Source organism: Calypte anna, chromosome 5A (genome assembly GCF_003957555.1).
Source record: "Calypte anna isolate BGI_N300 chromosome 5A, bCalAnn1_v1.p, whole genome shotgun sequence".
Lineage (NCBI taxonomy): Eukaryota > Metazoa > Chordata > Aves > Apodiformes > Trochilidae > Calypte > Calypte anna.
Genome location: NC_044251.1, coordinates 35,419,902 through 35,446,393, shown reverse-complemented (window position 1 = coordinate 35,446,393; position 26,492 = coordinate 35,419,902). Strand labels below are relative to the sequence as shown.

General features: G+C 40.6%; 1 protein-coding gene across 1 annotated transcript in view; it reads left to right on the top strand.

Annotated features, from left to right (window-relative positions):
- Nucleotides 1–19,897, top strand: part of NUDT14 (nudix hydrolase 14) — a 54,671-nt gene extending 34,774 nt beyond the window's left edge. The window contains exons 3-5 of the mRNA XM_008501062.2: nucleotides 3,048–3,112; nucleotides 8,350–8,587; nucleotides 17,986–19,897. Of these exons, the coding sequence (XP_008499284.1) occupies nucleotides 3,048–3,112; nucleotides 8,350–8,587; nucleotides 17,986–18,226 (544 nt within the window). The 3' untranslated portion in view covers nucleotides 18,227–19,897. The remainder of the gene's footprint in view (nucleotides 1–3,047; nucleotides 3,113–8,349; nucleotides 8,588–17,985) is intronic.
- The last annotated feature ends 6,595 nt before the right edge of the window (nucleotides 19,898–26,492 follow it).

Genomic DNA, 26,492 nt, shown 5'->3' with positions numbered 1-26,492 from the left:
GTCACATATAAGAAAAAGGAAAGGCTGAGTCAATACTTTACTGGAGGATTTTAAAAGTTTGTCTCATGAAAACCAATTGGTAAGTTTTAGCAGTTGCTTGTGGATTAAGTGTAGCCCAGGTCACCAACTGAGAAATCAAGGCAGAAGTTCTTGTACCCTTGGCAAATCATATTTGCTGTTCTTAATTGCTATGATAAATTTCAAAAGAATTAACTTTCCATCAGTCCATATGTTTGTGCACATTTTAACAGGACGTCAGTTTGTAACTGCTGTGATTGAATATTGCCTTTTTTACACTGCTTCTAGAAACACCACCTCCCTTTCTCAGATGTGTGTGTGAAGTAGTAGTAGTACATGTATATAAATGTCTGCTCTGCTGGAATGTCATAAAGCATCAATAAATAATAAAAAGCTGTACTATGTTGGGGGAACGAAGAAATTTGGAAATAGTTTTCTAGGCCAGTGGCACGCAACAAAATCATTTTCCAAACTCCTTTAAGATGTGTTTTCAGCATTAAAAGTTGTCTCCAGTTGTGTATCCTCTCTTCTTGTGAGATTCTTAAAGGTGGAGAAGGAATTATGATGCTGGATTCCCATGTTGCAGGTGTCCATGCGTCAGCTTTACAGAATTTCTGCGTATTGACTTAATTTTTCTTAAAATGTTTAAATGTTTTAAAGCTCCTAATTGTTGCTGTATGTATAGAAAGAGAAGCATCCTGCAATATCTCACAGTAGCCTGTTTACTGGGAGAAAATCTCCTTTAATTGCAGTAGTGATTTATTGTATGTGTAAAGTGAGCAGGAACATCGGGAAGCTGAGGAAAGGTTGAGATGAAGTCTGAGCAGGCCTGTGGCCTTCATCAACCCTGGAACACATGTACAAAAATGCGACATCTCTTACTAGGTTGTCTTTCTATTCAGTTGCAGTCCACAGACACGTGTGGTGTGTGGTGTGGTGTGTGGTGTGGTGTGGTGTGGTGTGCTGTGTGGTGTGGTGTGGTGTGGTGTGGTGTAGAGGAGCCTTTGTCATGTCACACTCTCCTCCTAGAAAGGTGCAATTCTGGACTTTCTCCTCCACGACTTTCCAGCTCTGACAAGAAATATTAGAACTCATGTGTTGTGGTTTGTTAAAAAATGTAAATTTATGTTCAAAATTGTTTGTCAGTCTCTCAGAAAATTAGAAGTAATTAAATAGAAAGTTCTACAGATTTATGCCATTTCTGTACCCTCTCATCTCAAGATGGTGTGAGAAGCAGTCAATTGTAATAACTTGCTGCTACCCCTTTGCAGCTTAATTTGATCTTGTTCCTTAATTCTGACAGATTGTTTTTAATTTTCCCATCTGTTCCATAAAAATCTCAAGTGATTGACTCTTAGGAAAAAAATAATGTCTATTAGCTGAGCCATTTCTAATGAGTTGGTATGAGTTATTTAATGAGATGTGCTGAAGAAGGCAAGCCAAGCGAAAGATTGGGCCTGGGGTGCTGGATTTAAAGAGAGGTAAAGGGCAACCGTATGCTTCAGGAAATCTCTACTCTTTAACCTCAGCTCAAGACATCTGCTGTCTTCAACTTCAGGCAGTGCACATCCTTAGACTCATGGACAAAAAATGAAGATTGAGAAGTAATTTCTTTTCCCATTTATTTAGTGCTGAATTTACCCTCAGACAGAAGTGCTCTGTGGAAAGGAACAGTCGTATAAAAAAAAAAAAACCCAAAGAATAATACTTAAGTAAACTTAAAAACATTGTAGGCTGTGGTTTAACTTCATCTCTCCTAATCCCCAGTTATTCTGGTGTTAGGTTAGAAAGAACCCTGTGCCAGTAGGCAGAATGAATGTTCTCCTTCAGCCTCTCCAAAGGCAAAACTTTTTTGCTTTAAAATTGCCTGCAAATGCCATCTCCTGAGGCAAGAAGCCATCAATATGCAGTACAGGTCTTGGAGAGTAGCAACTCTGAATTTAAAAGTTAACATCTGGACTTCTCCCTTCTGTTTTGGTTAAAGTATATTATAATAAACATTAACGTTATTTTAAATAATAATCAAATAGCAGTTTCTCTGGCAGCCTTCAACTTCATTATTAGATCAAATGGTGAAAATAAATATACAGCTCTTTTGCAAGAAAAGTTGGAAGTTTGACTCAACTCTGCAAATATGCCATTGTTAGTCTAATCTATTGTAGAGTTCATAGAATAGTGACTTAAATTTCCAGTTACATACAGTGAAGCCTAACAAATAAGAGAATGCTACCATGGTAATGAGCAAAATATACAGTTGTTTTTGCAGGCTTTAACAGGATACCAATTAAGGAGAGACTTTTGTCTGCATTTTTTTTTAAATTAATAAAATGTGAGAATAATTTAAGTGGAAAAGAGAAGTTGTCCACACTTCTAGAGCATCTCCAAATACTCAAAATGCCAGGTTTCCCTCTGACGTGTATTTCATATAACTAAAGAGTAGAGGGGAAAGTTAAAAAATGTGACTTTTAAACCACTGAATGTGGTGACAATTAAGACTGCTTCTGGTTTAAATTTGTACAAAATTGGACTTGAATGGTGTCTGTTTTAAGGCCAAGCTCAGCAAGTAGCCACAGACAGGAGATGACCTTGTGCTTATACAGAATTCTCTGGCTCTGAGACTTGACTGTTCCTAAGAGTTAGACTATCCTAATCTGTGACTGATGTAAAGGAAGAAAATGTTTTTATTTTTAAGCATTATTTTTTTCTTGTTATTACTGTCAAGTATCAGTGTTCCTGAGCTGGATTTTTTTTCTACTACAGAGAAGGAATTGATTGGTTGCTTACTTTTTCTGCATGGCAAGAGCCAAAAGTGACTTAATTTGGGGTAAATTCTCATGGGCTTTGGAACACGAGCCACTGTATATCCCTCTTGATGGATTTTGGACAACGATCTCGTTGCATCGTGGCTTTAGTAATGAATCTTCTATGTATTTATGTAGTTAAAATTAAATTCACGAGTTGTAAGTTTAAAAGTTCTGCATTAATCCTTCATAAGGCATTGATCTTTTGTTTTCTGTCTTCCTCCTCAGTGTGTCAATCCTGATCTTTAATACTTCTCGGCAGTGCTTTGTTGTGGTGAAGCAGTTCCGCCCAGGTAATCCTCCCTTTTTTAGCTTTACTTTTGCTCTCTAGTGAAGCAAGCTTTTAAGGGTTTAGCAGTTAAAAGTTGGTGCATCTGTGGTGATAAAAATCTTTGTTCTGTGTTCTGTTTCTTTCTATAAAAGCCCACCCTTTTCAGTTGGTCAGAATTTCTAACCAGGGAAATTTCCACTATAGATGAAATGAATGATCAGGGTAGCCTTACATTGTGCTCTTGGGCTAGTCATTCATCCTCTTTTGGATGAAACTATAAACAGCAATAGATTTCTTTTATTTGAAGTTCCTCTTAACCTATCTAGCATTTAGTAAGCAGCTTCTGTGCAGAAACACAATAAGTCGTTTTTTCTTTTTTTTTTTTTTAATCTGGAATACTTCTTTTTTAATGTGTTAGCATACTTCGTGTACTTGGGGGTTTCAGATGAAGGAAATCAAGCACTGTATGATTTTTTCATTAATATGTAGACCGCTTCATTTTACCAGTTGTTGTTATGAATTCCCACTAATACCTTTTTTTTCTGGAGTTTTTGTATCAGTCATTTTAATTTAAACCAATTTTTACTTTTTGGAAGTTAAAAATTAAATGCATATTCTCTGCGTGCTAATTAAAAAAAAAAATCACAAGACATTTCACTGACTGTTGCTAAGAGACCATTTCAAGACTGCTCCTGGTAGACTTTATAGGAAACTTTCAAGGGTGGTGTCATGCTGTCCTTTCTTACTGACAGTGATTGACAGGCTCTTCAGTGTTGTGCAGCACTGTTACACTGACAGTGCAGACTTCTTATGAAGCACTGCATTGACTATTCCAAAGAGAAGTTGTTTATTTGTTTATAAATAATCCAATGTCGTTTATTTGCCAGATGAATAAAATGGCTCTTACTGCTATTGCTGTTTTTGAGGCAATCTTAGGCAGAAACCTTCATATATGTGCATATATATATATATATATATGTCCATTCTATCATCCCAATGAAACTGACAAATATTCCTCAAAAGACTGGACTGTTCCTGGGAGTTAAACTGTTCCAGAGGCTGGAGCTGCTCAGAAACCTGATGTGAGGCACAGTGGTCACTCAGACACCCCATAGCACTTCAGTGTCTGCAGCCATGCCCTGCCATTACTCACATCACTGAAATTGTGTTTTCGTGCCATGGTTATTGTCTGCCTTGGTGCCTGTTTCTGCAAACAAAAATGGAGGCATAGAATCATAGAATTGGCTGGGTTGAAAGGGACCTCAGAGATCATCAAGTCTAACCCTTGATCCACTACTGCTGCAGTTACCAGACCATGGCACCGAGTGCCACGTCCAGTCTCTTTTTAAATATCTCCAGGGACACAGAATCCACTACTTCAGTGGGCAGCCCATTCCAATGTCTGATCACCCTCTCAGTAAATAAATTCTTTCTAATGTCCAACTTAAACCTCCCCCAGCACTACTTAAGACCATGCCCTCTTGTCTTGCTGAGAGTTGCCTGGGAAAAGAGACCAACCCCCACCTGGCTACACCCTCCTTTCAGGGAGTTGTAGAGAGCCATGAGGTCTCCTCTGAGCCTCCTCTTCTCCAGGCTGAACAGCCCCAGCTCCCTCAGCCTCTCCTCATAGGATCTGTGTTGGAGTCCCTTCACCAGCCTGGTTGCCCTCCTTTGGACCCGCTCCAGGACCTCAATATCCTTCCTGAACTGAGAGGCCCAGAACTGGACACAGTACTTGAGGTGTGGCCTCACCAGCACTGAGTACACATTTCTCACTGCTTGCCACTGTCAGGGTCCCCCCAGGAAAGAGATGGATCATTACTTGTGAGCAAACACCAGGCGTGTTCCCTGCACGCGTTGACATGGTTGATCTGTGTGGTTGCCTTTATTTAGGGCACAGTGTCATGATCAGGTTTTCCCATTGAAGTCTGTGCTGCCTATAAAGGCAGTCAGCCCTCCCTGCATGTATATTCCCACCCTTTGTGGGGTGCACCAGCACTTATGTTGCCACAGCAAAGGTCTGGTATAGCTGTATAGAAATAATTTTGAGAATTAGCCAGCTTACCTGACTGGCTTGGAAGAGTTCATGGGATTGAGGAATAGCAGGAGCACACAACCAGACTGAGGCAGACAGGGCCATATTTCTCAGTGTGCTATGGACTGAGATAATTTTGAATGAATCATTTGGGTAGAACAGAGAGAAAAAAGTTACACATATTTATCTCAATAGTTACCACATTAGTTCCTCATCCATGACCAATTGACCAAGATTTCAGGCAGCCTGCATTTTGATAGTCAATAGACCACACATGTTAAAATGTAGTAAAATAATATGTTCCTGGAGAAGGCATGGGTTAGTGCCTAGGAACATATGCCCTGTTTTTTTCACCTGTAAGTATGATGACCTTTCCATTGATTGTGGTGTTTGTTTTTGGATTGACTGAAACAAAACGAATCATAAATCATATTCTGTTTCAGGAGGTATGAAAAGAGAAATCAGAAGTTAAAAAAACCTAGCACATTCTCTAGTCAGCTAAACACAACAAACCCCTCAGTCTCTACTGTGGTTTTGTTTTCTTTAGGGACAGTGAACAAGTCCCTGTAGATCACTCATCTAACAAGCCTGCTCTGAATAGCAGCTATGATCTTATTTGATGGGTTTGGTTGAGCTATTTATCATTTGTCTCAGCTTTGCAAGAAGTAAATCAAGTGTATCAATTTTACGTGAGTTTCCACAGAAGCTTCTTGCAGCTGAGTGGCTCTTGGGTAATCAGGTTGTTTGATGAGCAGGTGGTGGTGGTTTGGGTCCTCACTGTGCTGCTGCTCATTGCACACATCCATCTGATGATGCTGGAGACTGCCCTGTAATGATGAAATGGCAGCTTCCAACCAAAGTAACACAAGCCATCAGATGACAGAAGAGCAGTCAGACATGGGACTAGTAAGTGGGTTTCTGTGCTGAGTGCTGTGTTCTTGCTTCTTTGTGCATTTGCAGTAAGATGAGAGCCCAGGATTAGCAGGAGGAGAGCCATGGGTTTCCCATTGTGCTTCTAGCCAGTAGACACAGATTGCTTTTCCATCCAGTACTTTATCTCCCCTGGGGCATCACCTCTGCAGTCATTTTTGCACCTTCAGGGCAGGTATGGGGGGTTGGCTCTATTTTTCTAGGCTTTGCTTATCTTTGAGAGGGAGATAAGTTTGAACCTTTCTCAGCCTACTGATAATTAATTCATACTGTGAGTCCTTGGTGAATGCTCTAATTTTTTTACTCCGACAGAAGTGGCTGGTACTGCTTCTTCCTTATCTGCAGAGAAAAGCTGTTAGTGTGCTTTGAGTATTGGCTTTGCTCTGAAAAGGACTGCTGGATTGGTCCTTTTGGGAATGTGGGGTTTGATCTGCATGGAGCCCAGTTGTGTTGAGCAAGAAGGAGAACAGCAGGTGCCTGATGGAATGAGAGCCACAGGATGGCTTTCAAGGATTCAGTGTATTTATAACAGAGAGTTACTTTCATCATGGTTTCATGTTTCTGTGCCCACACTATTACCTGCATCCTGGTTTGATCCTCTCCTGGCATGCATGCATTAGTTCTGTTAGTATTTACAGATACAGATAAGACAAAGCAATAAAATCAGAAAAGTATTTGGCTCATCTCAGAGAGATCCTGGAGGTAGTTGTCATTTATGATAATTGTCATGGCGTGTAGAAGATTTTTGGAATAATGACAATATGAATAAATGCCTTCAAGATCTGTCCTTCAGACTCTGCATAGAATATTTGTTTTGCCACATTTGTGCTGCATTTTAAAAAGAAAACTGAGCTCTAATTGTATTTTTCAACCAAGAAATAGTAGTTCCTCTCCCTAAATGTCTGAATCTCAGATGCTTCAATGTACCTACTGCAAACAGCCGTGAAAGTTTTAAGTTTTTTAAATTTTTTTTTGCAAACTTCTGAATTTTCTTCCTTCTTTTTAGACTGACCTAGACATCTCCCTTTCAGATGCTGATCTTGCTATATTTCTGAGGCAAGAGGCATTATAGAAGGAGCCTACAGACAAACATCTGGGGTATAGACTCTCCCCCAGAGCCCAAGTGCTTGAGAAGTCACTGTGGTACTTTACTTTTATGGGAAAACATTTTTTAGGGACCTTGTTGTGTATCACAGTTTTAAGAAATAATATGCTAAATCCAGCAACTGGAAGAACCAAAAGTTGTCTGAGCTCTTACTTACCAGATCTGTAAGATTTAGAATGGGAAAGAAAAGATAAGCTCATTGGAAAACTATGTATGTGTATATGAAATACATATGTAAAATATTTTAATGGAATAAAAATAATTTCAAATTTTATAGTAATTGTATTCAGGATGGATGATGCCACCTTTATGGCAACCTTTATGGAAAGCAAAGGAATAGACATGAAGAAATTTCAAGAAGGAAACAGGTGGGATTATGCCTGAATACTGAAGTTAAATGATTGGCATTGTCAGTGATTCTTTGTGTGTTAAAATCAGTCCTGCATTTCTCACTCAGGCAAATTTTTTGTTGACATCAGTGAAAGGTTTAGCTTAAATAAGGACTAAAACCTGGCATTTGCACTTTCTATAGGAGTGCACTACAGGGGCAGCTGTTTGTAGATTAATTCAAGAAGTCTTTTTTCAGACTCCACACAGGAATCTGTGCAAGGAACTATATGTTCAAAAGAGGATTTTTTTTTCCCAAACAAACATACATGTTTTTCATACCCTTTCTAAATAACAGCTGAGTTGACAGGCTGGAAGACTCATCGTTGTGCACATGGTACATAAGGTGGAACCCAACTTTCCTGCAAGATAAATGCATAGTTTAAATCCTGATGCCCTCATTGCCTAGCAAATGGAAGCTGAGTGGACCTTCTGTGACATAGACTTCTTTAATGAACTCAATTCCATATATATATCCATATATATGTATTTTAAGTTGTGCATGAAGTCATTTGAAATGATGTAAGCACAAATACAGTTTCAAGAATAATTTTACAGAAATGGCAAGAGAGTCCTTGTTCTCTAAATTTCCTATTTCACTGTGGTGTAATTTTAATTACAACTGAACTATTTGCTACTCTGAAGTGATCTGATGGTTATAAATTTCCAGGTAAAATGCATGTATACTATCCTTTTTTCTATTTATATGCATGAATTAATAATGTTTTAAACCCCAATTGTTTCTTTTTCTTATTTCTTCTTTTTTTTTTTCTTTTTTTTTTTTTGTTCTTTTTCCTTTAAGCCGTTTACATGTGTGAAATAGAAAGGCATCATCCCCAAATCTTTCAGAATCAGGACAAGGAAAGCTTCTCTTGTCTGGAGGATCCCTTACCTGCTGTGGTAGGAGTGACCTATGAACTCTGTGCTGGCATCGTGGACAAACCAAACCTTTCTTTAGAAGAAATTGCTTGTGGGGAAATCTTAGAAGAGTGTGGCTACTGTGTCCCTGTTACAGCACTGAGGAGGATCACTTCTTACAGGTAAGCAGTAGGAATGTGAACCACAGCATTTTGTTGTTTCACAGATTTCTGAAGTGGCTTGTACATGGATCCATGTTTCCTGTTCCCTTGTTAAAGCAACGTGTTGGACATCTGAAAGAATGTGTAAGGTATAATTTTCTGCAAGTGAGAGGAGCATTTACAGAGACTTAAGGAATTATAAACTCATAATTACAGGATTAAATTCTGAGTAAGAATGGTATTATTGTGGTTTATTGCAAAAACTATTAGAATTGGGAAAAGTTGTATTGGGCTTTTAAAATCAGATTGTTACAGTTTAAGAAAATAGCCCAACTTTACTGTGTCTGACCTCTTCCAGCTCTGATCTTTATTATTCTGATTAACAGTAGAAGCTACCCAAAATGGACTTTATTTTTCAATTAACACAGCTTTTTAGAAACATGAGAACTTGCACCACTAGCTTTAGACATTAGATAATATTTGGGCCATAATTCAGGATTCTTTGAATTGGACCATAATTTTTGTTTTACATGGAGATTTTGCCGATTTGATTGAAAATGTTTACATTCTATTTTTTGCAGAGTTTTAAATAGTTATTGAAATAGATTTTAGTATTTTGAAATACATTAGGAGTAAGAGGAAAACTTGATACATAAGAGGAAAAAGAGTTGTTGGAGGGGAAAAAATAAAATTAAAAAAACATCAGGCAAAACTGCATGCAGCTTTAATCCCATTATATTTCATCCCCAGCTTTTCCTATTGTTATCCAAAATGTATGTATATTTGTATTTTACAGAGAAAGCAGATTTTTTGCTTTCTTTATTTTGCTTGACATCTCCATTGAACTAGGCCCTGTCATTGGTTTTTAATTTGGGAATTGAATACAAATCCACAGCTGTCAATCCTGGCAAATGTTATTTCCTGCTGGATTAACAAGCAGTGCTTCTGTTGAGGGGAGGGGGTGAATCACAGGAGCAGTCTTTTACAACTCCTTGAAACTAGATTAAGGGTTTGTTCTACTGAAAGAAAAAATGCCTGCTAGATTTATGAGCAAAAGCTGTCTATAGAATTTCTTTGGTTCGGTGACACTGACAGGCCCCAGCATGCAGATATATTCATATGTATATGTCCATATGTATTTGTATATAAACACAAAATAGGAACAGCAGAAGAGCAATTCTGTAGCTGTAGACATTTGTAATGTCACTATAGAAGTTTGACTCAACATTAGCAATTCACATCTGGACAAAACACTGGTTTTGATTTATAAATGTCTTTGTATCCTACAGGTGGTTGTCCTTTTATTTGCCTTTTTTTTTTTTTTTTTTTTTTTTAATTGCACTGACTTGCAAAGAAAGTACACAATTGGAGTTTTCTCTGTTGAGCCCCATGCAAAGGGCACTTAATATGTTAATCCCCCAATCCTGCTTTGTCTATGTGGGCACAGCTTTCTGCCCACAGAGATCCATGCTGAAGTCAGAAGGGCTGTATGGAATTTATTTTTTTAGATTAAGATGAAAGGTTAAAGCCTCAAAGATGGTATTTTACAGTTTTTTTGGACTTCCTGTGCTGTGTATGAAAATTTTACTCTAAATGTTATGGTGTTCCTTTTAGGAATGTCCTGTCCTTCCTTCAGCCAAAGACTGGCATATCTGTCTGATCCTTGAGGATTTGATGCAAAGACAGGAAGTAATTGATTCCCCTATGGTCTGCTAAGTACATCTTTTCTCTAATGGCTGTGTTACATATAAGAATTTGTGGGCATTTTCTAAGTGTAACAGGTTTTTCCAAACGGCTTTTGCTGCTGTTTCATTCTGTGACTGTCAATACAAAGCACTGACATAAAGCATTAATGCATACATTTGCCATTAATATTTACAGTACATCATGCACTTCTACTATGATCTGCCATGTACTAGTTGGTCTATATTATTTATTGATCCGGTGCATCAAGTCAGAGAGAAGCCTTAGTAAACAGAATTGGAAATAATTTTGGGAGGATATAATCTAGACTGCTCCTCTTCCAGCTCGGCTGGATTTAAATCACTTCTGACAAACATGTTTCTGTGCTTTCTCTAAAATTGCATCATTTCATAGCTTCTCTTGGAGGGTTTCATCATTGTGGGTGAATTGTTTGACTTTCTGTGCCATGAGCAAGTTTTTCCTCATGTCTTGCCTAAATTTCCCTTTCTTTACTTCAAGTCTGAGGTTTACTACCCTGTTTCCAGGACATGAAGTCCTTCTGCACCTTCCACATATTTGTTTGAACATGTCTCCCCTTTATTTTATTTTTGCCTATGCAAAACTGTTGTTGGTGATTTAACCTTTCTCTTTAGGCCATGTTTTCTAGATGTCTGATCACTTCTTCCACTATCTTCTGCCATCTTAAAAACATATTTCTTAAAAACATAGCACCCAAAGTGGAGTACAGTATTTTAATAGTGACACTTTAACAGTGTCAGAGCAGAAACATTATTTCCCTAGTCTTACAGATTATTTTCTTTATATATTATAGTATGATGATTGCCTGTTCTTTTGCAGTGGCATCATGTTGTTTATTCATGGTCAGCCATGCTTCCCTTATCTCAAAATTATTTTCTGCAGCAATACGGCAGTCGGTCACCTCCTGTTTGTATTTGTGCTGTTTGTTATTGCTGCCTGAACACAGAGCCTTGTACTTGCTTTACTGAGTTGCATCCTATTTTTTTCAGACCATTTCTCCCAGTTGTTGGGAATATTTTGAATTCTAATAAGCATCTCTAGCTTCTTATAAATAATTTAGCTCTGCTTTGTGACATGCAGTCTGCATTCCAGCACACAAGTCCTAAACCCAAATATTAAATTATATTAAATGGAAGATGATCTCCAGTAGAATTCAATTTAGTTTGTGTTTCCAATTTGACAGTGATACTTGTTCCATGAGTATTATTTTCATACTAGTTTTGCACCTATTTCACAGTTTCTTCTAAGTATGCCATGATCTCCTAACTTCTTAATGGAACTGTCACATCAGATAGTGTTCAAAGCCTTGATGAACTGCAATAACATTTTTTGTGTTGCTGCCCCCATACACAAGACCTGTTATCCTGTGATAGCTGATATTTTACTGCACTTGATATATTCCTAGTGGATCTGTTAGCCCTTGTTCTTTTCTTGATGCAAATAAAACCACATTAAAATATTTAGATAACTATAATTAATAATTACTGAGTCAAGTCTGTTAGGTTTTTGTAGAGTTGTGTGCACACTGGGAAAGTGTTTGTACAAACAAGTTTGGGTGTCATCACACCCTTTGGAGTGAAAGCAAAGATCTGCCTTTATTCCTCATGACATCTCTTTCTGGAATAGTGGTTATGAAAAGGAAATGGCCTGACTGGAATTTAAGCAGGACTTGAGCTAGACCCAGCATAAGGACATGGAGAGCAGAAGACACTTAAGTGCAAAGGGACAAACTGCTTTGGCCAGGGAGGTCAGCACAGTTCTGTGGCCAATGGATTGGGAAGAGGAGGGCATGGACAACATGTAGGGAGAACTTAAAGTGTGTATGTGGGGTGGATAATGAAATAGAAGATCTTCAAGTAGGAAAGGGGTAAAAGTGATGAAGGAACAGTGCATGGAAAAAACATGGACTGAGAACTAAGTGGACTCTGTGAAAGGACATTCATGATGGTGGAGGAGAATTCAGTTAAATGAGGAAGGTACTGAAGACTGGATTCAAGCAGAACTTTGTTCTCCAGCAGTGGGTGCAGTAAAGATTGGAGGTAATCTGAACATAACATTTTTACTTTTTATTTATTTATTTATTTATTTATTTATTATCAGGGCCTTCATCAGTGCTTTTAGGGCAGTTTTGTTTGTTTGTTTGTTTTAATGTTTCTCAGCTAACCAGAAAAGGTTAACTGCAATACTGCTAGAGATATTTCAAGAGCACGTACAAGTAATGTAAGATGCTGGACCCCGCTCATAGGGTCTGTCAAAGTTCCTCTCACATTCTATTAATCAGATAGAATTCAGGCACTGAACCGAATAGATCTTAGACTTAATAACCTTAAATAATACACAGAATATCTGTGGAGTCAATGGGAAATCAGGAAACAAGCCAGGAATTGGGGAATTTACACCAGTTGAGCAAGCTCATTAGGAACAAGTTGTTCCAGCTAGAGGAGGACAGTATGGTGTGGGTGAAGGAAGGAGACTGGATTGGGGGAAGATAACAAGAAAGACAAACATATTAAGAGGGATTTGATTGGAGGAGATCAGAGGAATCACACTGTAAAGAATCAGAAATATCTGTATCTGTTGTAGAAGAATGCCAGCCAGAAGGTGAATTTAAGTGCAAATGGTTCATTTTGCTGCCTGGATGGAGGCAGGAATCAATCTGGAAAAATTTTATATTGTTTGCAGCCTACATGGTGAGTTTCATCTTTGAGCTCAATGTGGCTACACAAATTGCTACTTGCATGCTTGGTGTACAGTAAGCAACCTTATTTTGGTATTACAGAAAATTTGTTTTCTGGCAGCAGCTAATCCACTTTTGGAGGCTCTTGAAAGTTTTGGTGCCTACTGGTGTGTTGAGTTCTTGACATAGATGGTAGATGCAATGGGTGTAGAGGAACCATTTAGATCAAGAATAAAATGAAGCTAATATTGGAGTTGTATAATTGTAAACTGAGACTTCATGAATATGATTGTCAGTTAAATTGTTCATTTTTCAAAACCTCTGAAATGAATTGATGAAGTTCAGCTTCACTTCAGGATCTTTTTCAGGATCTCAAGATGCAAAATTTTATAAGTGAGTTACTTCAGACTTAACTCTTCTATCTTATAGCAAATTTTCTGTCACGGTATCCCTACAGTTTTCAGTTTGAATCCCATGTGAAACTCAGCTGTGAGTTAGTGTCTTAGGTTCAAGTACTTCCAAATATATTCCTTGAGATTTATTTCTTTACAAGACAGGGACAGGGAAATATGTTGTAGTTATAGATGTTAATGCCATTGCAATTTACAGGATCTTCTTTTAGTTTGAAACCTTTCGTTGTCTTGAAGAATATTTATAAAATTATTTGGGTTTAAATAACAACTCAGACCATCATGATAAATTTGAACCAGAACTTCTGGTTCTTTTCACTTCACTCCATCTTTATTTTCTCCCAGAGGCTGTAATAAACTCTTGGCTATGAACTGGATACAATAGAAGCTGCAGATTCTCAGGCCTGCTGAAAAAAAAAAAAATCAGATGGATTAGTTTAAGGGCCTCACTCTTTTAACATAGGTATTTACTTTAATCTTCCTATATTTGATTTTTTTCCAAAAGTATACAACAAAGAAGAGTATTCACAGAACTAATATTGGATCTTCCAATTACTGCTCTATGGCTATTAGCCCCAGTGCCATGAGGTTAAAATGGTTTGTATTCACAGGTTATTATGTAGAAAGAATAATAGCCTTGAAAATGTTGGAGTGCATTATAATTAGAAAGATCACCTGCTAGTACACCTGTTGGGTGATTGCATAATGTAATATAATTTTATGTTAATTACTTCTCTGCTTTTTTTGTGCACCTGCTGCTTATAATGTCAGAACTGTACAAAGGTCCTAAGAAGTGACAATAGGAGCTGCGTGTCACTGTTCATCACTTGTATGCCTAAATAGATCTTGATTTCAGCATAAATAACAGAGATTTGTGTCACATTTATTTGTAAACGTTATGTATTCACCATAAATCCAAATTCCACACCAAAGCAGTTTACAGCTTATAAAAGAATACATTGCATTTAGAAATTTTCACATGAACTGTGCCAGATTAAAAGAAAAAAACGTATTTTTGTGTTAATAGGAATAGGTAAGTGTTGATTGCTTTTCAATTCTGTATTTGTTAAATATTAAGAAATGCTGAAAAATGTAGCTTTTCATTGCTGTCTATCAGAAATACGACTTAAACTAATGAAGTATTGGCAGTAATAAGCCAATTTACTTGTTCCACACATTCCAGCAGGGAGTCAAGTAGAAGATATTGCTTATATTCTCATAAAAGTTTTCTCCTTGAAATTAAAAATGTAATACTTACAGATATGGTAATTGTGAATAAAATAGTGGGTTGACACAGATGAGCACCCAGATATGAGAAAGCAAAGCTAATCCTGAGTCTGTGCTTTGAATTTCAACCCTGGTTACAGATCCATGTGTGTGAAATGTGTGTGAGTGCCTGAATGAGCTCAGCTTGAAGAGAGTCCCTGGGCACAGGTGGCTGGACTCAGCCTCACTTGTGGCTTTCAGGCACTACTAAACTTTTTTATTTCTCTTTTTTAAGCAGTATGATTCTGTTAACAACTTGTGATCAAAAATATGTACGTAAGGTATTTTTATTCTTGTGAACTTAGACACAATGAGTGAAAAGTCCTATTTTGTGAGGTCTGTTTCATGTGCCAGGTATTTCCTCATATGTTTAATAAAAGGGAAGAGTTAGACAAATGCTTTGTGATAATTGCTATTGCTGTGTTTCAAAAATAGATTGTAGTGACAATCTGTCTCTTGTCTTTTCACTGGTCTAAGAGGGAAGTAGATAGAAAATACTCAAATAGAGCCTTGTTTTGCCAGCCCATCCCACCCAAGGCCAGGAGGTGAGGAGAACTCTGCAGTCATTCCACAGAAGCTGCTTTTCTGCTGTGGTGTTACCTACAAGCTTGTTGCCCACAGCTTTGAAAGGCATAGCATGATTTAATCACAGTGTTGAGTGTTTTATTTAGAATTAAGTATGGGATTGCAGCATACAATCTTGTTTGTATGTATTAAACTTACGTTTAAGTTACTATTGTGATGAAAACCATACCACTTTGGTATCCTTACTTTGACATGCTTACATTCTTAGACTTGCTGTTGTCAAAAGTAATGGGTATTTTTAATTGCCTCTGAAGCTACACTGAAAGTTTAGTGCTAATAAACTTTTGGTTTTAAAAATCTCTCTATTGAAGTTACAAGGTTTCTGAGATTAAATCCTGAAGATCTGACAAAGAGTAATTGTCATCCATGTGGCTGTTAACTGAAACAACTATAAACTGCTCACAGGAAACTGATCCTCATGCTGGAGAGACAAGGAAAATAGAGCTGTGTTTTGTATAGATCATTTGCATTTGTTCCACACTGGTAAATAAGAGTCAAGCACTGAACAGACACATTAAAATAGATGTGGAACAATCAGCTAGGTCAAGCCAGGCTTAGTAAGTCTGGGTCAGTATGAGCCATGACATGCCTGGTCGGGGCAACCTGTGGAGTGAGACTGAAGCCTGAAATTTCAACGTGGGCAAGTGCTGGGAGCTCAGACCCTGCTTGCCCACCCCGAATCCAAGTCTCTCTTGTACTGGGAAGGGGAGACACCTTTATCAGGAAGGTGGTTTTCCCAGGGTGAAACTCATCACTTGCAGTTCGGGTGTGCTGACCCCTGTGATTTTCACAGATGCAAAGCTAATGAATATGGCTGTAATCTGTTAATAGGTGACTCATTTCAGACCATGGCAAAAGCATTTGGTTTGTAATGCCAAATACTAGAGCTAGGAAAAGCATATGTCACAGACCTGGGCTAGAGGAAGAAAGGAGCAGAAAAAGAAATATAATCATGAATAAAGACAAATCCTTGATTCCTTGAACATTATACTCAGAAAGTGCAAGTGAGTGTGCAAAGAGTTTCGAGTGACAGATAAACCTGAAAGTATACTGAGAATGTAGTAGCAGCCTGGTGCTTCTTTACCAGTCAGACCCAGATTCTCACTCTCCTCTCCTCTCCTCCTTTTCTGGCCCTAAGTACCCAAAATGAATGACATGTATACTCAAGGGTATGTGTTAGAACACTTCGTTACTTCAACCAGCTTCAGAGCAATGAACCTTCTAAGTTTTGACTTTTATAAAAAACAAAGGTCCTAAGACAAATGAAATGTCACTAGCATTGATTTTTTTTGACCATTTTCTAAAAGACAGGAAGGATACATTAATAGCTAAGAGTCTGGAAATGTTGTGAAAGACAGCAGTAGGCAATATTGGGGAATATTTAATTTAGTAAAAAGCATTCCACATGGATCCATGCAAAAATGATCAACTGGTAGAGTAGGCCAGAACATTTAGAGGAAGAAATACCAAATAAAAAAAGGTAAAGAAATATGCCTTTTAAAATTAATTTATGTATATTCTGGTATCCTTCAACCTCTTTCTGAAACCGTTGAGATAGTAATATAGTTAGATAATAAAATCTGTGAATAGGTGCCTAAGGAAACATAATTTAAATTCTGGATTTTAAAAAAAAGAGTACATATACTGAGGTGAGAAACCAACCTCAGTATCAATTTTCCAAACAAAATAATTGGCAGTGTTCTTGGGAAACAGAGAGACAAATTATTAGTTCCTTCTGTGGGGTGTGATTCATGCTAGATTGACTGAAAACTTTAGTTCTAAGATCATAACAGTGCTACAAATCTTAGAATGCTCTGTATATATAATACAATGAAGGGTAATTTTTCAGCTTGTCCTAGTGCCTGATTCATAGTTTCAGTGAACTTTGGATCCAGATTTAATGTGAAAAGTCACTTGTAATTATGTGAAATAAAGAAGTTGTGATTAGGATGTGAATATTCTCTTTCAGGGACTAAACGGATGGATTATTTACTTATCCCTTATTTAAGAATACCTAAATGAAATAGTACTAAGGAAATACAGGATTAACACATAAGAACTATAATACACAGCAAGGAGTCTAGCTGAAGAAAGATCACATAATCTAAAATATCCTCAACTAAATCCACTGTAACAAATTTAGTAGGGAGACTGAATTATTTCAGATAGAGGCGTGCTTACTGTGGTCCATTTGGGTCAAGGCTAAAGTTCAGGAAGGATAGAGAAAGACTCTCAGGCTGCCTTTCCCTTCTTGTACCTATCTGGTCCATGAGCAGAGGACTCCAGCTGTGAATGGACATAATCTTCTTAAGAGTAAAAAATCTAAATATTTGTGTAAAAACAAGCACACAAATGTAGCATGGTAGCACGCAGATACACTGAGGAGCTTGAGTCATCCTGCAGTCAAGCTCTTGATAAAGTCAGCTGAAAAAACTTCTCTTGACTTCATTATATGTAGAACAATTATTCTCCAGTTCAAAACTTTGCTCTTGTTTATTTGTTTGTTTGTTTTTAAATTTTTTCTCCCAAACTAACATTTTTTCACAGTTGCAGAATATAATTGAAGGCAGATCCATTCCCTGTGCAACTGTACGCAGAAGCATTGGTATTTCTGCATGAAAGTTCAATCAAATTTCTGTATTGACAAAATTGCATTTATAGGTTCTAAATTACAATGGCAGAGGGTAAGGATGTGCATTTTGATGTTACTCTGTTCTTTTTATCTGAAATAAAGTTTTCTCTCTGCTTTTTCCTCTCAGGTCTGGAGTTGGTGTGACAGGTTCTAGACAGACATTATTTTATGCTGAAGTAACAGACCAGATGAGAACTGGTGAAGGAGGTGGCCGGGCTGAAGAAGGAGAACTGATTGAAGTTGTAGAAATACCTTTAGAAGACTCCATGAAGTTTGCATATGATGAGACTTTTCCAAAGACAATGGGTGTCATCTTCAGCTTCATGTGGTTCCACAACAACATTGCACCAAAGCTTAAAAAAAAATAAAAATCAAAGCACCATGATTTTAAGAAAAGCCTTTATGATGGTTCTGTGGATACAGAAAACTGCGAAGCTGCCTGCCTCAATCAACTCAGCTTTTCATAGGGCAAATCTTTCTTAAAATAAATTTGGAAGTAAAATCTGAAGTAAAATCCTGACCCAATTTCCATCATTAGCAAAACACTTGCTGGCTTTAGTGGAGCCAGGATTTGCCTCCACGAGGCAAATGTTGATTTTCACACAAAGGCTGAGTAAATGTGTCCTGTCCTCCTTTTTTGCTGCTCTACCACTATTTTGAGGAGTTGCTCAGGACTTCAGATGCTATGCCAGACTGTCACTGTGGGCTGCACATACAGCTGTATTCCAGTATTTTTTTGGGGTGGCAGGCAACAAACCTTAATAGTCACAGGTACCCTAACTGCACTTCTGAGCTGTGCAGCACAGCTTTCAGGGAGCAGCTTTCACTGTGCTGTGTGTAGCTCATGCACAGAGAAAACGTTTGCATTTCTGAACATGCAAAGATGTCTGTAAATCCTCCTGCTAATGTGTCATTGTGACAATAGACCAGCTGTAAGATTATGTGCTTCTGTTTGTTCCCACTATAATGCTGAGCAGCAGCGATGGTAATAGAGGGGTGAATGATAGGGGCTTCTATTGAAACACATGCTTCTTTGTTTGTTTTATGGGTAATTCTTGATTAATTAGATTAAACTTTGTCCTCTAGAGCAGGACTTGAGAGGCCAAATTCCTTTAATTTGACTCTGAGGTGACTAAGAGGGATCTCTCTGAGGTGTTCTGTGGTCTGTTTCCTTATCACCCAAATGGGGAGAATGGGACTTGCCCCTCAGATGATGCTCCTTGAAATCTAATGATGGGAAGTGTTTTATTGAGAGATCTTATTATCATTTGTGCAGTTTACACTGAAGCCCATACAACTTGCACAGACACACGGAGAAACACTATTTGATTTAATAAAGTGCTCTAATTAGAAGGTACATTATTTGTTCTACCAGGATAGTTCAGATGTAGACTGTTTGTCATGTGAAACTGGTAAGAGTATGAATGAAAGAGAATTGGGTCTGGCAATGTAATTATGCACTGGTTTATGTTATTCACTAAGTCAATTAGTGTTAATGTCAATTAACATGACTACATTATATGTGCTTCTAGGCTTGCTCTGTTACTAAGTATGTTTAAAAGATGAGTACTCTGAATATTTAAACTTTCACACAGCAACAGGAATAAATGCACTACAGATGCATGATGCTTTCCAGTGGCTGATTTAAAGTCACTGCACATCCAAATAGCTGCATAAATAAATCCTTTTCTTAAAAAATTCTTTTAGAACTGGTACTAGGTGGTTTTCCTACTGAGAGGGAGGAAAGATCTTTGCAAAGCCACTGCAGAAAGAGCAGCCTTCGTCTGGGGGAGTCAGACACCTTTTGTGAAAGCTCAGACACATTTGTGTTGAATTGTGCCTGGTCTGTGGTGAGTCAAGGGCTGAGTTATCATGAAAGGTAAATAAATTTTGTCTGATGTATTTATGTTGGAAGGTGTTTTAGGGTGGGGTCTCGACTGTTCTGCATCTTTGCAGTGTTGAATACAATGTGTCTTGATTGCTGCTAAGGCCACTACAAACTACTAAAGTCTGTATAATAAATAATGTCTTTTATTCTAGGCTGCAGTTACCAAAATATCTATTATTCTCTATTAAAATTTTTACACTGTAGTTTGTTGATCTGCTTAGTGTCCAGCTAATTAGTGTGTGTTTATACATGTCAAAAGCGCTTTTTTTTTGCTGCATAATGCAGTAATCTGGAAAAAGATACCAATGGAGGGGGATGTCAGCATTTGAAGCTTTTCAAAGCAACATTTATGTATTTATCCTGCTTTCCCCAGAATTACAAGTGCACAGAACTCCTTTTCTCTTAAGGCTTTTTGTGTGATGGTGAGAGCTTTCCCTTGGTCAGACATTCCCTCCCCTGCCACATCCAGAACCTGGAGTGGGTGCTCCACAAGGTGCATTCACATTGCATTAACCACTCTGGGGAGAACCCATGGCTTTGACCCATTCGTGTGGGTGACAAGCTTTCAGGGTGTGATTCATCAGACTAAATACACATTTCTAGTCTCTCTAGAAGTGTCTGCAAATTTCAGCACCTACATTTGGTCTGGGCTCATCAGACCCTCCCTGGAAGAGTCAGGTCAGCCAGTGCTGGATCTGTCATGTAATGTGTGTGTCACAAACTGGGGGCTGCTGACCCCCCACAGACAGCACATGGCCCTACCCAGCAAGAGGGAGGATGAAGGTCCCAAAATCTCTGTGGATATCACACAGCTGGTGCCAGGTGGTTGTGGCTTGGCTGCACATCTTGAGCTGGAGAGTTTGAAACACATGTATTTTGCCCCCTCCAAGACACTGTGACTGTCCCTCTGACCCCACTGTTCCTCCCCAAGAGTGTCTGTGTTGGGACTTCCCAAAATCTGGCTCAAACTCCTGCTGCTGGTCTGCAGAAAGCTGTTCCCCATCACTCAGGAATTTCTCAGAGAGAAACAGAAATGCTGTGGTGGCTCTCAAGCCTTTTCACCCCAAGGGATGCTATACTCTGGTCCTGTGCTCTGCCAAGCCATCTCTACAATTGGTAATTCTCAAGCAGAAACAAAATGGTCAGAGGGTTTACTTTGGTTTCCCTCTACAGTTTGGGAATTTTCCACAGAAACAGCCATGATGCAATATAGTGAAAGCTCTGCATAAAGCAGTGTTATGTCTGGTGTTTGCCTTTGCATTGTTAAATATAGTCAGATCTTCAGTCTTTTCCCTTTCCCCTGTTAATTTTGGTAGTGATTTTTATAAGGAATTAGGAAGGTTTGAAACTGCGGGAGACAGGGCTTGAGCTTTTCTAAAACAGTAGATAATTCAGTTATAAAAATAAAACCAGAGCAGTTCAGATGCTATTTCTCTCATCAGGACTCATTTTAAAGATCATAATTAGTTCACATCTGATACACATCAGCCAAGCCCAGGCAGGAGAAAAAGGTGCCTCTAATGGAAGCTTGAAATCACGTCTGTGTTTTAGATGCATCCTTCAGACGTGCCACCACACATGTGTCTGTGGAGAGCACTCATTCAGAGTGAAACAGGGTCCCCATTTGCTGGTAATGAATACTAACTCCAGACTGCAAAATCCTATCTGATCTCATCCATCCATCCCCATGAGATCAGTGTCTTTTACTGAATACAATTCAGTGGTCTGTGTTTAAAATACAAATCGTAGCATCTCTCTCCTCTGTATGATGTGGCTTTGGGATACAGAGATAATTTAATGAAACTGGAATTATGACTCATGCTTCTAATGAAGAAATTACAAAATCTTGATTGTGATGCCACTGTCAGGCTCGCTATGAGGTGGCAAAGAGACGTCACCAGCACCTTGTGACAACATGGGCACCATTTATTATTGCTACTGCCTGATTCGTGAGGTCTCTACAAGCCCTGAGCTACTGCAGCTCTCATGGTATTGAGCACTGAACAGTGATGGGACTAAATGTCTTCTCCAAGAGGCTGACACTAAACAAGCTGAATTAGCCCACAAGCAAGGGAAGGGCAGGCTTGGGGCTGAGGTGTAGAGTCCCCAGGCCATCCATGCTCCCTCAGGCCTGGAGCTGCTCCCTGGGGGTGTCAGCCCTGGCCCTGGCCCTGGCAGGTGCCCATTTGCCTTTTCTCATTACCATCATTACCATCCCTCCCCGACAGCCATCAGAGCAGCGTTCCTCAGCTCCCTGCAGGGCCATGGCCGGGGCCAGGCCAAGGGCAACTGATATAATTGCTCCTGAAATACATGTGCTGACCGAGCAGGGCAACCCACTGGACAAATAGAACTTTTTTTCTTTTTCTTTTGTTTTTTTCTTTTTTTTTTTTTTTTTTTTTTTCTAAATTAGGACAATTGCCGAGCGAGCTTCATCCCCCCCTCGCCGGGGCTCTATACATAGATGAAAGGCACACCCAGTTGTGCAATCTGTTGAAATGGCACACCTGGTGCTGTCTGCAAGTCTATTCACAACCGTTAGCAGGTGCGACTTGGCCTTTGTGGCCATAAAAGTCTGAGTGCACGGCTCCTGCTGAGCCCCCTGCGCCTCTGCTGCCCCACGCCTGGGCAGGGGAGGCTGCTGCAGATTAATGCGAGTGTTTGAAGCTGTCAGGAGCCTCCTCCTGATGCTTGCAGCAGCCCCAGAGGGATCAGAACAAGGCTTGTGGGCATGGGATGGATTTCCAAGTGTGGTCGCAGTGCCCGTGCTGGAGTGAAGGTAACGGGCAGGGCAGGCGTGGCTGCTGCCTGGGCAGGGATGCAGTGCAGCACAGTCCCTGTCTCTACAGCCCCAGGGATGCTGCTGAGTGCCAGCAGGTACCAAGGATTTGCCATCAAGCCCCTCTTTGGGCTCAGCCTTTCCAAAGAGGATTTTGCTCACTCTGTTTTGGGGTGTTGCATCTCACGCAGTGCAGCACTAAATTGGAGCTCTGAAAACCCCGGTCACAATCCAGACTCAGATTTAATCTGAGGAAGGATGCCATGAATTTTGGAGCAGGTTTCCAGCAGGAATTTTCAGTCCCAGCAGTTCACACAGGATTTTGCTTGATACCAACAAAATAGGGATGCTCATACAAATGCTATGCTGCCGCAGAGGTTACTTCTCAATTTGCCTAATCCTTCAGAGCCAGCCTCATCTTTAATTTGGAACAGATTTTTACAAGGGCTTTAATTGCTCTCCAGATGAATCATGAGGGAGGAGAAGAAGTCATAATGTAGCTAAATGGCCCAGATTTGCAGCACTCAGAGCTCTCTGCCTGCCTCAGGACTGGCTTCAGTACATTGCTCATAATTGGAAATAGATTCAGATAAGTATTGAGCCCTGCCAGCCACGCACTGTATTGCTTTGCTGATGAAGTACTCAATATTCTGTGCTGGCTTTGCTCTCTAATAAAACATTCAACAACAGCAGTGCTCTGAAAAAAAAAACAAACCAACCTTTTGGACACCTGGTTATGATGGAAATGGGTTGGGAATGGGCAACACAGGAAAGACTGACAACCTCATCAGTTGATGGTGACCTTCATGCCCTGGCATCCTTGACACAAAAGTCCCTGGGCTCTTCTTGTGCCCCCCTGTGGTTCGGTGTTGGGGCTATGGCTGTGATGGATAGAGCATAAGATAAACATGGTTGGAGCATTTTACAAGAGCAAAATATTGCTGTGATTGCTGCAGGCATGCTTGTGGCAGCCAAGAGCCCAACCCCACCAAATGGTGCCATCCAAGTGCACATCCATCACAACCAGCCTGGTTTTAACCCTGTTCCCTTGGAGTTGTGGAAGGGGGTGGGCTTGGGGAAAAAAAAAAAAAAAAAAAAAGCAATTAATTAACGTCCCTGCAAACAAGCCTAGGAGGACAACATCCCACACCTGGCTCCAGGTACATTGGAAACAGGGGTGGCAAACTTTGCCCCACTACTTCAGGGTGTCTGGCACAACACCGATCTCACCTTTCCAAGTCCTCAACAGGTGCTGGCAGGCAGAGTTGGGTGCTCACTCTGCCCTGTGCTGGCACAGTCCGACTGCCACCTCCAAAGTCTCCTCAGGAGCTGCAGGCAGGGGCCGGGACCATGGGAAACAGTGTGCCCCAGCCAGCCAGTCCCTTCCCTGCTCCAGCTGCTCCTACAAGCCCAGGAATGGGGACGGGTTTAGGGGCCAGAGACACTGAGTTTCCAATGAATCTGTGCAAGGGAGGTTGGTGGTTCAGATAACATCCCTCCAGCTCCTGCCCCCTCCCAGGTCCCTGCAGCAGCCCCGCTGTGTGTTTGTGGGGATGGGGTGGTGGGATAAGGCTTTCGCTCGTGCAGCAATTGCTAAAATAACTGGACAAGGCACAATCACGCACTTGAGAGTGCTAGAAACAATTTAAGAAATGTTCTTGGGACAAACGACGGGCGCTGTGCAAACAGCTCCCCCGGGGGCTGTGAAGGGGCCCCGGCTGCCCAGCCCGCCCGGCCCCGCAGGAATGCGGGAATGCGCTCCTGCCGATAACCGCTCCGCTCCTTTCCCAACCTCCCCCGTTTCATCCTTCAGGCTCCCCCTGCTCCCACCCTGCCTGGGGTTCCGGGGTGCTCCTTTTGCAATCAAATCAGGAAAACAAACCCAGAGGCATTGCAAGCCCGTGCCACGCTATCGCTGGCTCCTCTGTTCACCATGAAAGCAAAGGTCTTTGTAAGGATCCAACACTCCTCACGGGTCTCCCCTGAGACCTGGCTTGGGGTTTGCCCCTCCACAGCTTCCTGATTTCAGGAGACTCTCGGCTGAAGCTCTCTGGCCGGGCTGGGTTTGCTCCTGAAGCCTGAGCTCTGGTGACCCCGGAGCTGTCAGTGCAGCAGGGATGCGAGGGCTTGAGTTACAGCGATCCATCAGCTGCTAATCCACTCTGCCAGCCCCACAGCTCCATGCTGCCATCAATCACCAGCAGAGCCCCAGGGCGAGTCTGCAGCACGTTTGCTCCTGCTCTGGAGGGTGAGCAGAGTCAGGGGAGCCCCAAGCATATTGGGGGGTATACAGAGCCCCCAGAGCAGGGACCTTCCCCAGGCAAAGGGAGAGAGAGGAGGACAGACACATGTCTCCCTGGCCCATCTCTTCCTCTCATGGTCAGAGGAGTTGGGGGACCAGCACCAGCACCATCCTGTGCCTCAGGATCAGGTAAAGCAGCCAAGGTCGCATTCAATATTTGTGCTTAGTCATGGATGTACTTCAGAAAACCCCGTTTGCTGTGGTGAGAAACCTTTTCCTCCAACACTTTTGTTTGCTGTTTATGAAATACCTTTAGAGAGCAGGGAGAGGGCCTTGCAACAAGCTCCCAGTGCAAAAAGGGAGCAGGGTTTGGTTAATATTGGGTGCATATGAAAACTGCATAGCCTCACATTAGCTCTTCAAAGCAACCACAGCCTTTTGCATCCCTGGGCAGCTGATGTTGAGGTGGAGGCCATCTCTCCTGCAGCAGCTCTGGTTTGCAGCATTGGTGTCACACTGAGCAGCTTCTGGGCTGCTCACAGCCCAGAAAATGCACAGGAGACCACCAAGCCAGGTACTTACTTTGTACCCAATGTTCTTTGCTGCCTCTCCCCTGCTATCATAGAATCATAGAATCATAGAATTGGCTGGGTTGGAAGGGACCTCAGAGATCATCGAGTCCAACCCTTGAACCACCGTTGCGGTTGCTAGACCATGGCACTGAGTGCCACATCCAGTCTTTTTTTTAAATATCTCCAGGGACAGAGAATCCACCACTTCAGTGGGCAGCCCATTCCAATGATGGATCACTCTTTCCGTAAAGAAATTCTTTCTAATATCTAACCTAAACTTCCCCTGGCACAACTTAAGTCCATGCCCTCTTGTCTTGTTGAAAGTCGTTTGGTAAAAGAGCCCAACCCCCACCTGGCTACACCCTCCTTTCAGGGAGTTGTAGAGAGCGATGAGGTCTCCCCTGAGCCGCCTCTTCTTTAGGCTGAACAACCCCAGTTCTCTCAGCCTCTCCTCGTAGGGTCTATGCTCGAGTCCCTTCACCAGCCTGGTTGCCCTCTGCCAGCTTAATCTTTTCAGATGGCTTTCTTTTACTTCTACTGCTTTCGTTCAGGGGGTTGCCTGTTTATTTTGTTTTGTTTTTCCTTCTATTTTTTTCTTTCTCCTATTGCTCTTCCGCACAATCTGATCCCAGTCTCTCAAATGAGCACAGTCAAAATCACACAAATACAGAAAAATAGTAAGATCTAATCCATGGGGCTCTCACTGAGCCAAGGCTAACAGGTTTATCAGTCACTGCAGAGTGACAGCTCTATCTAGCACAGGATTTAGCTCCAAGAAGGACACTAATGTGTGTATCTGTTTTTTCTCCTTGGTGAAAATGATGTGTAAATATTCAGCAGTTAATGATGCAGGTCTGCTCCTAGTTTGTTTAGTTGAGGAAGGTGTCAGCAAAGATGAAAAGAGGAAAAAAACTTGAGGTGAAGGTCTTGCCTACTAAAGCCACATGACTGATCCTGACGCCCTGTCCTTTTTCTATCAATCAAGGCTGATTGGCAAAGCTTTTTAATTTAAGTCTCTAAGCAGGATGATCAGCATGTACTTAGCAAGTGTTGATTTCCACTTGACCAGCCTGCTCTGGAGTGAGGTATCATCTTATAGCACAAACCCTCTTAAAAGGGATAACGAAACTGAGACCACCTTGATCCTCCCCGT